The 13,079-nt window shown below is 28.5% G+C and overlaps 1 protein-coding gene across 1 annotated transcript; it reads left to right on the top strand.

Moving 5' to 3' along the window:
- Positions 1–9,336: 9,336 nt before the first annotated feature.
- On the top strand, positions 9,337–11,369 carry LOC110616765. The gene is made up of 2 exons (XM_021759247.2): positions 9,337–9,684; positions 9,966–11,369. The coding sequence occupies exon 2, from the start codon at positions 9,979–9,981 to the stop codon at positions 10,999–11,001; it is 1,023 nt and encodes a 340-aa protein (XP_021614939.1). The 5' UTR covers positions 9,337–9,684; positions 9,966–9,978; the 3' UTR covers positions 11,002–11,369.
- The last annotated feature ends 1,710 nt before the right edge of the window (positions 11,370–13,079 follow it).

The raw sequence follows: 13,079 nt of genomic DNA on the forward strand, positions 1-13,079 counted from the left end.
AAAATAAAAATACTTTTTTTATTTATCTTTATTTTTATTTGAATCACATTAAAATAAAATAAAATAAATTTCTAGCATAAGCCAACCCTGCTGCTGTTTTTGTGGTTCACTTTTTAACACCCTTCTGTCATCTTTACTTTTTTTTATTATCTTCTTTAATTTTATTTTTTTTTAAATATCTCTCAATATTAAAATTTAATATTTTTAAAATTAATAATAATTTTTATTATTGTTGATAGCTATTTTTTTCAATGTAACTATATTTTTGTTTTTATAACAGTATTGTTTCAATAAATTTATTACAGCAAAATTTATACTTTTGGTAACAAGAAATTTGTTTTTAATTTTAACATTTATTATAGTATTATTTTAAGTTTAAATTTTAATTAAAATTAAAAAAAAAAAAAAAAAAAAAAAACAATATCGCTCTCAGTGTTCACCAAGCATAAGTAACGGGCTCACTCAACAATGATTCTTAACAACAATTCAACAAATTAACAAGATTCACAACTGATACATGACATTTTCAAATGACAAATCTTAAAATCAGTAAATCAAATTACGTGAAGAAATTAACCAGATTTGCAAATCAGCAAGAATTTGAAATTTACAAATTTTAAACTCATGAATCAATTTACATGCATGCCCCTACCAACAACGAAGTAATAAGATGACGAATTTCATACACCTTATAACAATTAACAAAATCTAACAAATCCGATTATAATCACATTAAAACTGAACCAGAAGATTATAAGTTTAATTTTTTCAATTTCTTATCCTTAATTCTAAAACAAAAAAAAAGATAATAGCAAATGAAATTATAAATTTAGATTAGAATAAAGTGATTTAATTATTTTAATTTTAAAAATATGTATCAAAAGAAATTAAATTGGTTTGAATTTTTTTAATGAATAGTGAGAACATGTGTTATAATTGTGTAAATATAGGTATTAATATTTTATTTGAAATTTTTACCATTCTTCGATTTTTCCGTTGGAATAGAACAGCTAGTGATTTGGCGCCATAGCAACAATGCCAACTGCCGACTGTTTTTTTTCGGCTTACGTACACACTTCCCTGACCTGGCCGTCAGTTTCCATCTTAGTGTTGATTTCTCCGTGAAGACGGATCACAACGGTCGAACAATACGAAGCGTTAGATCTTCTTGTAGGCCCATATGTCAGAATCTTGGCCCTTTCAATCACCTGGGTCCCAGGTTAAGTACATTAGGAGCGGAAGTGAAGGTATTTGTCACGCGCCAATCAGGCTATGGGAATGTGTGCTTCTTTGGGAGATAGAAGTGCACGCGCGGTAAAGGGAGGTGGGTTTGGAGGGCCAGCGGATCCAACTCCGGTGAGGTACGCTGCGCTGTTAGTTCCTCTGTACAACATCAAAATGTTCCTTTCAATGCTTTTTCTTGTTCTTATTTTTCCTGAAAAAGAAGATGGTTTTTTGTTTTTTACTAGCATGTGACAAAAAAATTCAGAATAATTAAATAAATTGCTGAAAAAAAATATATATATATATATATGTTTGATTCCACCAATGCACCTTGCGAAAATTTAATTTAACTTATTTTTAATTTTATAAATTAATTTAGAAATTTAGTTGAAAGTCAATTTAGTCTAAAAATAAAAAATTTATTGACTTTAATAAAAACTTATGAAAGTTCAATTTCATGATATTTTGACTATTTTTTAATTCTTTTATTTAGTTTAAAAATTGTGAAGTTTTTTTTTTTAATTTTCTTGATTGGGCTAAATTGAAATTAAATTTATATTTAGACTAGTTTTAATAAAATATTAAAATTGACTAAATTAAACTTTCTCGGTAAATAAAGAGATAAAATTGAAATATTTTTTAATTAAATTGCAATTACATTGTATATATTATTATTTTAATTAATTAAATTAGAAACTTGGTGCAATGAAAAGATTAATATAATAGTAATTATGTACATAAATATATGTAAATATAATTATTTATTTTGATTTATTTTTTTATATGCTTATTTTTGCAAAAGAGATATTCTACCTATTCTTGAAATACACACTTTATATTATAATTTTAATTAACAAATACACGTGTGAACAAGTTCATTCTTATTTATTAATTCTATATATTTAATTCTTTTGAAATACATATTTAATTATTGACATGCACATTATATAAATATAATAATAATAATAATAATAATAATAGTCCATTTAATTTCTGGTATAATTTGTATTTGTTTTCTTTGTCCTCCAAAAAATATTTAATAATAATAATCCTGTATGATTTGTGCAGCCAGCTGTCATTCCTCGTCAAGAAACACTCCGCAGAAGAAGCATTACTACTTAATTTTGAGATTTATATTTATATTTTTGGGAGGGCTGATGTGGTGAGTGATCATGTTTACGTTGGGGGTCTAATACTCTATAACTTATATTTAGAATATATTTTTTTTATAAAAAATTTGAAAATATTTTTTTAAATAAATTTATTTTTATTATTTAATTTTAATATAAATAATAAAATAGATTTGTTAAAGATTTTCCTTACAGAATAGAGGAATGATTTTATGGCAAGGGTTTGAAGACTCAGCCTCCTCTTGTAATCGATTGGCTCGTGGGTCCTTATGGGATTTTCTCTTTACATACCATCATAAAAAAATATTATTTGTGGGTAATGTGACTCGTTTTCTTTATTTCCCAATTTTATAGATGAAAGTGGTTGAAGTAATTTTGGTAAGTTTATAGTATTTTGAGAATAACAACTATAGAGGGAAAATTTTTAATTTGGATAAAATTAGTGCTAAAACTTGAAATTTGACGGCAACATTTCATCTTTTTCAAGAAGAAGTAAGATAATCACAAAAGATTTTTTTACATTTTAAAGCAATTTGTGTGCCAATTTTGGGCTTTAGCCTTGAAAGTCAACCTGTTATCAGGTTTGTGAAAGCAACTTCACCTTCAATTCATTGCTGAAAAAAGAAAATTTTCAATTGGGTCAGTTGTTTGCTGTGTACTTATCATAGGTCAGGAGGACTCTGTGAGAAATTATTATTATTATTAGGGAAAATTATTTTTTAGTTCATGAGATTTAAAATAATTAACACTTTTGTCCCTCTATTTTGGCGACCCAATACTTAAGTCCCTCACTTTCTCTTCCGTCCAAATTCGTAGTACTTCTGTCCATTTAAACCGTTTGGTCAAAGAGTCAAAAGTGAGATGTGATGATTTTTTCCAAAAATACCATTCTTTCAATGTGAAATTCCAGAAGAAGAAGAAGAAGAAGTTACAGAAATTATAGGAAGAAGAAGAAGAAGAAGAAAGAAGAAAGAAGAAGAAGAAGAAGAGGGTTAATTTTGTCAATTCACGTATCCCAAACGGCTATTTTGGGCGGAAGGATTATGAATTTGGACAGAAAAGAAAGTGAGGGACAGAAGTGTTAATTATGTTAAACCTCAGGGACTACAAAGTAATTTTCCCTTATTATTATTATTATTATTATTTAACAAAAACATCCCTCATATCTTTTGGTAGAAGAAAAGAAGAATTCAAATTACTGAAACAAGTTAAGAAAGAGATGAAACAACACGAAACTAAATTCATTAATTAATTGTCTGAAATAAACTATCCCATTTATGTTAAAAGTATAATAGATTATATTATGTGATTATTAATACATTACAATATGTATATTTTTATTATTATTATCAAATAAATTATCTAGTAAGCATTTGCAAGGGAATACAAGTAAATATAAAATTTGAAAATTGGAATATATGTCAAAGAATTTATAACAGAATAGAAAATTTTAAAATGGGAATGTCAAATTATGCTTTTTGACCTTATTATTGCAATTGAATTCAATTGGAAGAGCCAGATTAGAGACGTCCTTATTCTGATTATTTGAAATAATTTCAAATAAAGTTTATTAGCTAATTATTTTATTAATTAAAAAAATTGATGAAGAACATAATTGAAAGCTTTTATTATTATTATTATTATTATTATTAAAGATAAAGCTTATTAGTTAAGAGCTTAATTATTAGAATGGTTGGAGAATGGAAGGTTATGGGTGGCATAGGTCACGTAGCAGCTTAACTGTCTCCTGTCATCAACAGTGATAATAAGCTTATTTATAAAAATTGAATTTGAATTTTTTTTTTTAAATTTTAAAGACTAAAGTGTTAAATTTAAAAATTAGAGAGATAAATTTATTAATTATATAATATTTTAGGAATGAAAATAAAATTTTTTTCTTCAATTCTTTAAAAATAATATCTATAAATTTATAAAAATTAAATTTTAAAAATTAAAATATTAAATTTAAAAAAAAATAGTTGGATCATTTCTTCGGTTACTAACAATATTTTTTAAAAGAATAATTTTAATTTTAATAAATTTAATTTTAAATATTATATTTTGAAAATAGAGAACGTCATATTTTAAAAATAAAAAAATAATTTTCTCTATTTAAAAAGTACAGTCTAATTAATTAATTTAATCTACAAATTAAGTGTCGGTGAGTATGAAAATAAGATTTGTAAAATATCTTTATGGATATTGGTGCTACTGCTACCACCACGTGTGCATTTATAACAAATTTTAAATATTACATCTATATGCCTATGCATAATTTAAAAAAAAAAATTTCTTGCTTGATTTTCTCATCAATAAAATTATTTTTTATATTTTAAATTATTTATTAAATTATTATACATAAATTCATTTTTTTTTATTTTTAAATTAAAAATAAAAATAAAAATAAAAATCAATTATTTGTTAAAAGCATTTTCAAATTTTCTAAAAAAATGAGTATATTTTTTACTTCTTCCTAAATTGAATGTGGTCTTAAATCATCGTTTGCTAAGAGAATGCTAACAAGCCATGTTTGGCAATAATTAAATTAGATTAGATAAAGAAGGAATCAAGCAAAAGCAGAAAAAGTAACAAATCAAAGAAAAATAGATTGACAAAGTGATCAAGTAAAAGGCAAAGTTCACTCTTCCTTTAACCAACGCTCTATATTTAAGCTTTTGCGTACACAAATTTTATTATTTATTAATAAAAAAATCACAATAATATAAAATTGAAATTTGTAGTAGCAAGCAATTGTGAAATCGAATGAAAAAAACAGATTAATATATAATATAATATAATATAATATAGAGATTTAATAAAATACGCAATTTAATTTCTATTATTTTATTAAAAAATAATTTAATTTATAAAATTTTATTTCATTAATAAAATAGGTTTTATATTAATTATAGTACAATGACTAGACATTTGATATTTCTCTCTCTATTATCCCATCACATTATTCTCTATTTGATTTTAACTTTTTTAATGTCGGTAAAAAAATTTTATTAAACAAATTATAAAATTATTATTATTTATTTAAAAAATTTCATAATTATTATTTTATTTTTTTAATGTAACCTTATTGTTTCTTATTTTCAAGTTAATTAATATTATGGAAATATATATTATTTAATTATTTTTTTGTAATATTGAGTCATTTGTTGAAGTTTGTAAGAAAAAAAAATATATATCAAAAAATAAAAATAAAAATAAATACAAAGCAATAATATTTTGCAAAGGAAAAGTAAGGATGAGATTTTGCAAAGCGAAGGTTAAAGTGATTAAAGAACAAACACAAACCAGAAATGAGTGTCAAAATTGAAATCACATTTAAATTAATCATTTTGCTTAAAGTGTGTAATGGAGATGATGCTACGTAATTTATTTAACCTTAATATAATAGTCTTATTATATTTTATTATTTAAACAATCTGTTTATTTTAATTTTATTTGAATTTGTATTTGGCCATAATTTATCTTATAATTTTTAAAGTGTTGAGTTATGTTTTGAACTTATATTTTATCACTTGTGAGTTTGATATGTTATTTTAGTATGTAATTAGACTTTGATTTTGGGTGTAATTCAGGCAAATCTAAGAAGAGCATTTAAAAATTTTTTTTTTTCTGACTATATAAGGAAAATGAACACTTAAAAGAGAAAAATTTTAAATTAAAATTTTTAAAATTATTCTTCATACTTTTTGTATGTATTACTTAAAATGAGAGTGATGATTTATTTTTATTAATTGTATTAAGAATTTTGGCTAATTTATTAACTATTTATTGTGATGTTTGTTGAATTTTCATATAAATTCTTCTATTATTTGTGTTTCATTTTCTTTATTTGAGAAGTATTATTAACGTCAATTTATTAAATTTTTTATCTGCATCTGAGTTTAAAATTTGTGCCATAAAATTTCACATAAAAAATTTTCAAACAAATAAGCTTTAATATGTATGGCGTTTGTTGTTAAAACAGAATTAGTATCAGACATGAGCTGCTACAAGAAAAAATAAATAAATAAATTCAAGAGATGTCTGCTTGTATATAGTACGAAACACATTTCATTTAATCTGAATATGATTGGGTGTACATACAAAATAACTAATAAGATACTAATTAATTAATATTATAAAATATTATGTGAAAACAAAGAAATATTGTTTGATTCTCATGAGTCATTATTATGCATAATGCATCTAAATTTGTTTTTTTCAAGAAGCAAGTTTCCTATAGAGAATTTTCAACTTTATTTTATAAAGTACATGGAGAGATTTAGGGCATGAAGCTGAGAACTTAAATTTATAGAGAGGAGCAATGGCCAATAGAATTAGATAGACATTAGAAAGGTTTTCTATCTTTTTCACTAAGTTAGATTGGAGTAATCATCACAACCCTTACCTTAACTATATATGCAGTTGTGTTTAAGGTTAGAGACCCTCACACTCTGCCATCAAAATTTTGATGTAACATTGCATTCAATACCTGAAAGACTTAGCCATTAAAAGCAGTGTTCTCATCTTCTAGCTAACTTTCTTATGCAATTTATTTCTTTCTAACAACCCATTTAAATGAAAAGATCTTGCATACTCTGACTCCACATGAAGGCTCACCATTACCATTTACCAATGCTTATTGCTCCCCTTGTTTTGGTTCCTGAGCACAGAGGAAAGGTATCTATATTGAAAACCAGGACCACCCCAAAGTGACAATTCAATAATTATTTTCAAAAAAAACAAGAAAAAGAAAAGGAAAGTTTAAGTCAAATCAGACTAAAGTTTATTCGCGTAAATCTAAAATCGACATTAAGACTATTTCAATTTAGTTTGAGTTTATAAATTATCGACCAATTCAACTCTTAAATTTGATCAGTTTAATTATATAATTTGATTTAATCAACGATAATATAAAAATTATAAAAAATTTAATCAACGATAAATAAAAATCTACGCACTATTCAAATTTTTGCACGTCATGATCACATAAATATCAAAATAGAATACCAACATAGCCATTGTAGCCTGTTAAAAAGATTGCCACTATAACAACCCAAACAACCCCACCCCCTGTTTTTTTTTTGGCTTTTCCTCTTGCCATATTTATAATTGCCACTTGTGGTCACATTCCCTTATCTTGTATGACCAAAATTCACTCATGATAAGGATTTAAAGTTTACCTTATTACGAGTCTAGTATTGTAATAAAGAGATTCGAACTAGAGAGTTCTAAGTTCAACACTCAATTCTACCATTCTTATACCTTTGACGAAAATTAAAATCATTATTACTTGAGAAGAAATTTCACCCAGTGAATGTGTAATTTTGAGGCTATTATTAGAATTGTGGTAATCAAACCACATTTTAGAAATGCAATTGGCCCTCATAAAGGAGTTGGCCCAAAAGATCCATCCAATAGATAATTAAAACATATAAATTTTTCCAATAATTTTCACTTCAACTCTAAATTTGTTATATTTTCTTTGTTTGAAATAAAAAAAAATTCATTTTTTTTATATTTTTTAAAAAATAAAAATTTTAAATATTTTGTAAAAAATTATTATTATTATTTTTTTTTTACAATATGAACCATATCGTCCATATATCAAATGTAAACTTATGGGAGATTGGAAACGCCATGAGTTTGCAAGTCCAGTAAACAAGGACTGCAAAATATAGACAATTTAATTATACTTTAGACTTACATATATTTAGATTGTTAAGATTTAAGAATTCATTTTTATAAGTTTACGAGCTAATTTATAGATATATTTATTTAATTAAAATTATTTTAATTTTAAATTTATTAATTTTAAATAAAATATGTAAATAAATTAAATTATTTGTAAATTATTCGACATTGATCTCGATAAAAATTTAATTTATTTAAACTCGTTTACTAAATGAATCAAATTTAAACTTTTTAATACAAGTTCGAAATTGAAATTTTCCTCAATTTTTTAACGAATCAAAATTGAATTTTTCAAAACTCTAACTCCGTCTGTTCGTTTAGACCCAAAGAATCATATATATTACTTTATACTTTTCTGTTGGAAGAAAATATATGTGGTCGAGATATTTATGGGCCTAGGGCTAAACTATAAGCAAATTAAACACAAACACCAAAGCGTCTTAAAGGCCTAACAATGAAGCCCAAGCACTAGCTAGTGTAAGAAGCTCAATCCTGCTGGTGGAAAGGAGAATCTCATAAGATTCTACTATCTGCTGGTATTCGGGCAGTGTTTGTTTGAATTGGTCTGTTTGCTTTGGATTCAAACAAAGTCGGGTTTTTTAGAGTTACAGACTCTGAATTTTGGCTTTAATTGAGCCTGTAAGGCCGGTTTCTCTGAAAGTTTGTATTTAAGGCCTTGGGCTTTATATTTTCAATGTATGAAATTCTTTACTTTTAATAAAAAAATACTATTAAATCTATATATATTAGAATTAACTATTTAAATTTTATTTTTTATTGAATAATTAAAATATTTTTATATTTTATAAAATTAAATTATTTAGACATTTAATTTTTTTAAAAAAAGGCATTTGGAGTGATAAAAGATCAACTGAACTTATCCAGACATAATTCAACGGGTAGTTCTTTTCCTATTTTAATCAACCCAATACACTAGCATTTTAGGCCGGTGGTCGCCCACCATTTTTTAAAATTTACGGCGGCCACTCCCAACAGAGTTCCAGAACCTGTTGGCAATAATCATCATGACTTGCTTCTTACAATCTTCAACGTAACTAATTTTGTACAAACCAATCGTTCAAGTATCTCTTACGGCACTAATTTTTCTGCAGTGTCAAATTCCCATCAAACTCCCACAGGACTCAGAAAAGGGAGAAAACTGCTTAAAAATTGAGCCCATTGTCTCCAAGAAAGCATCTTTAATCCACTAGAGAATATATATATATATATTTTTTAAATCTCCAGTTCTCATTTATCTCATTACGCGTGGACTGAGTCTCTCTTTGGCCACATGTCGAACGTGTGGCGTGATAAGAAGTACACTCTGGAGTAATTTAAGTGTATCCAATATTTTCTCTGGTGGATTGCTCTGGAGGAGGATAACTTTCCAATTTGACTATTTTTTCTTTTCTTTTTTCAAAATCTGTCTCTGTCCATGTCCGGTGTCTAATCTAATTCTATGTTGCACACAGACAAGAAACAAAGCCTTCCTGTAGTTTTGCAACCAGAATGAAGCCAACCACACTTCGAGATAGTCAGACTCTGTAATTTTTACTAAAAAGCCTAATTCAACAAGGCTCTCCTCTTTGGGAAATAAGGAACAATTTTAGCTGTATTGGAGCTCCTTCTCTCTTACAAGGTTCCTAACTTGTCTATTCTGTTTTTTTCCCCTGTTTCTGGGTAGTGTTGATTTTTATTTTTATTTTCCCGTTTGTAATATATTTATGCTAAATATAGCTCTGGTTTGAATTTGTGATCATTCTTTGTCTATGCATTGGTGAAGTTTTTACGGGTAGCTTTTGATATATTCTATCTGAGTATCTGGGCTTTGTTGCTTTTTTTTTTTTCCTTTCTTTTTTTTCTGAAGTAATTAAGATTCGTATTTAATTGCATGGTTTTGTGTTTTGGGATTTCCTTCAGGTATTTGTGGGAAATGTTAGTTCTAAGTATGAATTCAAAAAGGCAGAGGCGCCCAAATGTTAGGCTAGGGGAAATAGGGGATGTTCCTGCAGCTTTTGCGTGTGGGTTCTATCAGAAAACCGAGGAAAATTTAGGGCACAAGAGTTATGAAATTGATGTGCTGAACCCTAATGATTCTGCACACAGTCACTTGTATGGGTTTGCGATGCAGAATTCTCCTGAATGTGTAGTTTTGGGACCTGGTGTTTCTCCAAGGATTCCAGTTGATTCGCCGCAGAACAGAGAGAATAAGAATCCGAACTCCTCAAAATCAGCTTTTGAATTAGTGAAGTCGGATGAAATTGATATGACCAACAATTTGAATTTTGGTACCATAACAAGGAAATGTAGGGTCATGAAGCGGCGAGGCCGTAGCATCAAAGGAACTAGTAATGTTTTTGGCAGTACTTGGAGTTCTAAACTTAACCCCCAACTTCGTAATGAAGATAGTAAGGAATGCAGTGTAAAGGAGTTTGTGACGTTCACTTCAGATGAATGCAGTAAGGAATGCAGTGTAAAGGAGTTTGTGAGGTTCACTTCAGATGAATGCAATGACTATTACCCTGATAATGGCTTTAAGGACTTGTCAGATCATGAAATACCAGCTACAAGCAAAGAGGTTTGTGAGTTCAATATGGATGAACCTGCTCACGATACGAGACAACATAGGAACTCCAATGAGTCCTGGCAGGGGGATACTTGTAATGAAGGGAATAATGTATCTCCTATATCTAATCATATGTGGGATGAGATGAAATTAGGTGGTGGTGATGTAAATACTGTTACAAGATGGTTGGAGGACCAAGGATTTGGTAAATATGCTGGTATATTTGAAGTGCATGAAGTGGATGAGGAAGTTTTGCCACTGCTTACACTTGAAGATCTCAAGGAGATTGGTGTATTTGCTGTTGGACCTCGAAGGAAGCTGTACACTGCAATACAGCAACTGAGAAAAGGAGGCATTTCTGCTTGTCAACATATTCAAATGAAGATGTAGGTAATCGTTCTTGGTATTACCAGCTCTTTTGTGCAGGAAAACATCACAAGTATATATGCAAGTGGTTTTTGGGATTCCTAACACGTTTCTGCTTTTGCTTTCCTTTGCTCTTTCTGTTGATAAGTTGATATTGCCTGGTTCATATTTATTTTTTGTCCTATGGTTGGTTGTTACTGAAACTTTTTGCTCCTAACGTGTCACCAACTCCTATGATATACTGACTTGTTATTATAAACTAAGCATGCAATTATCAGTGGTTTGCCGCGGCAGAGTTTTTCTTCTGGTAATAGCAAAAGCCTTTGTAAGAGTTAGGCTATGTATTTAGTTGCTGGTTATCAATAAAGAACACCGGAAGTTCTTCCATTTGTTAATTTTGTTGGTTTGAAATGATAAAAGAGCCTGCTAACGAGTCTCCTATAATTAAGTAATGGCTATATGTAGACATGTATTTCCTGGAGGCATATAGCATTGGACCGTGATCTGCAAGCTCTCATCCGATTTCTAGGTTGATACACATTATTAATGTTGTGGACTTAAACATATGTGATAGAAATTCTCCTCTTTATTGTGGTGACTTCTAACTTCAACTTTTAGTTGAAAAAGATTTGTCAGGATGTATACTTCAGAAAGTGTTATTTGTTTGTGTAACATAGGGGAGAAAAAGAATTCATTGTGTTCACCTAATGTTTAGAATTGAGATTTAGTAAAAATTCACATGAAGAGAACTGTGCTCGTCAATCTGGTTTAAATACCATTTCTGGTACTTGAATGCTAGTGATTTTTCAAATGAATGCACATTTCTACAGGAAAATGAGAGTTTTTTCTGGATTTATTTATTTGTTTTTTTGGGGGGGTGGGGGAATAAGAGGGCTGAGTCCTACATTCCTGTCAACTGCCTCTCTTCTTTTGCGCTTGCTTTTGCTGTCATGTTCATACAGCTGTTTCTCATTGAACCCCTGGCAATTTTAGTAATTGATCTGTGATATTCTTTGCGGGAAGAAACATTATGCTATAATTTAGATTATTCTACTCAGGCCTTACCTTTCCAAATGCCAGATAGATATCAGGTCTTGCCAGTTGCATGTACATATATTTTGCATAGTTGGTATCAAAAAGTATTTTATATAGATGCATGTTATGTTGATGGAGGAGATGATTATTGAACTTGAATTTCTAAGCTAATGATGGGTTTAAAGCTGGGAGTCATATATTAGATTCTGTCACTTTAAGCAAAGGGAATGGTTTGAGTTTGTGCATCCTTGCAGCTCTGAAGTTATAGTCACAAATACTTTTTTTTTCTGTTCTACACTCTTTATACTCGAGGCTTAGCTTTCTTACTAAAATCTCTGGGAAAAAAAAAACTTTCTTACTGAAATGAGGGGGTATTTATTCCTTTTTCCTTTAATGTTGCAAATAAAATGTACTTTTAAAGAAACTTGCTCATCTCTTAAGCCAAAGCAAGGTAATGGACCCATTAATTTTAATATTTCTTCCTTCGAAACAATATTTTCAATAAATATATTATCTTTTCTGGGATGAAGGCTGTTGGGCTTTTGTTTCGGAATGGACAAGAGTCCAAGCTTTTTAAAAAATGATATTAAGAAGAAGAAAAAGATCAATATTGGGAAACAAAACTATGATCCTCTCCACAATTTTTGTCAGTCCTAGTCATCCACATTTGCTTGGTCTATCGTAAGTTTATAGCCAAATCTGGCTCTGTTGAGTGAAGCGCCTCCCTTCTCTGGGTCCGGCAACGGCAACTTTGGCCCTCCAATATCTAGAGTCCTCTGGTGAGGCATGGTGCTTTCTCTATTTTCTCACCTATTTTGCCTTGAGCCTTAATTCAGTGTGGGTTTCATGAGTTTTTTTCTGGAGATTAGGTGGCTGTTCTGGCTGGCGATATTCTTCGCAGTGCTCTGTCAGTTGTTTGTTATTTTTTGAGCCTGCTTCCCTCTGTATAGGGTGTATGTTATAATGGGGCCTTGGGCCTAGCTTTTGTATCCCTATTGCTCTGCTTATTCCAGGCCTATATTTTTCTTAGTCTCTCTTTATAAGTTAAATCTGTTGACCAAATGAAA

The sequence above is a fragment of the Manihot esculenta genome, chromosome 6, assembly GCF_001659605.2.
Source record: "Manihot esculenta cultivar AM560-2 chromosome 6, M.esculenta_v8, whole genome shotgun sequence".
NCBI classification, from domain to species: domain Eukaryota; kingdom Viridiplantae; phylum Streptophyta; class Magnoliopsida; order Malpighiales; family Euphorbiaceae; genus Manihot; species Manihot esculenta.

Excerpts from the sequence above, each read along its gene's own strand:
- LOC110616765 (XM_021759247.2), top strand. The coding sequence starts at position 9,979 with ATGTTAGTTCTAAGTATGAATTCAAAAAGGCAGAGGCGCCCAAATGTT.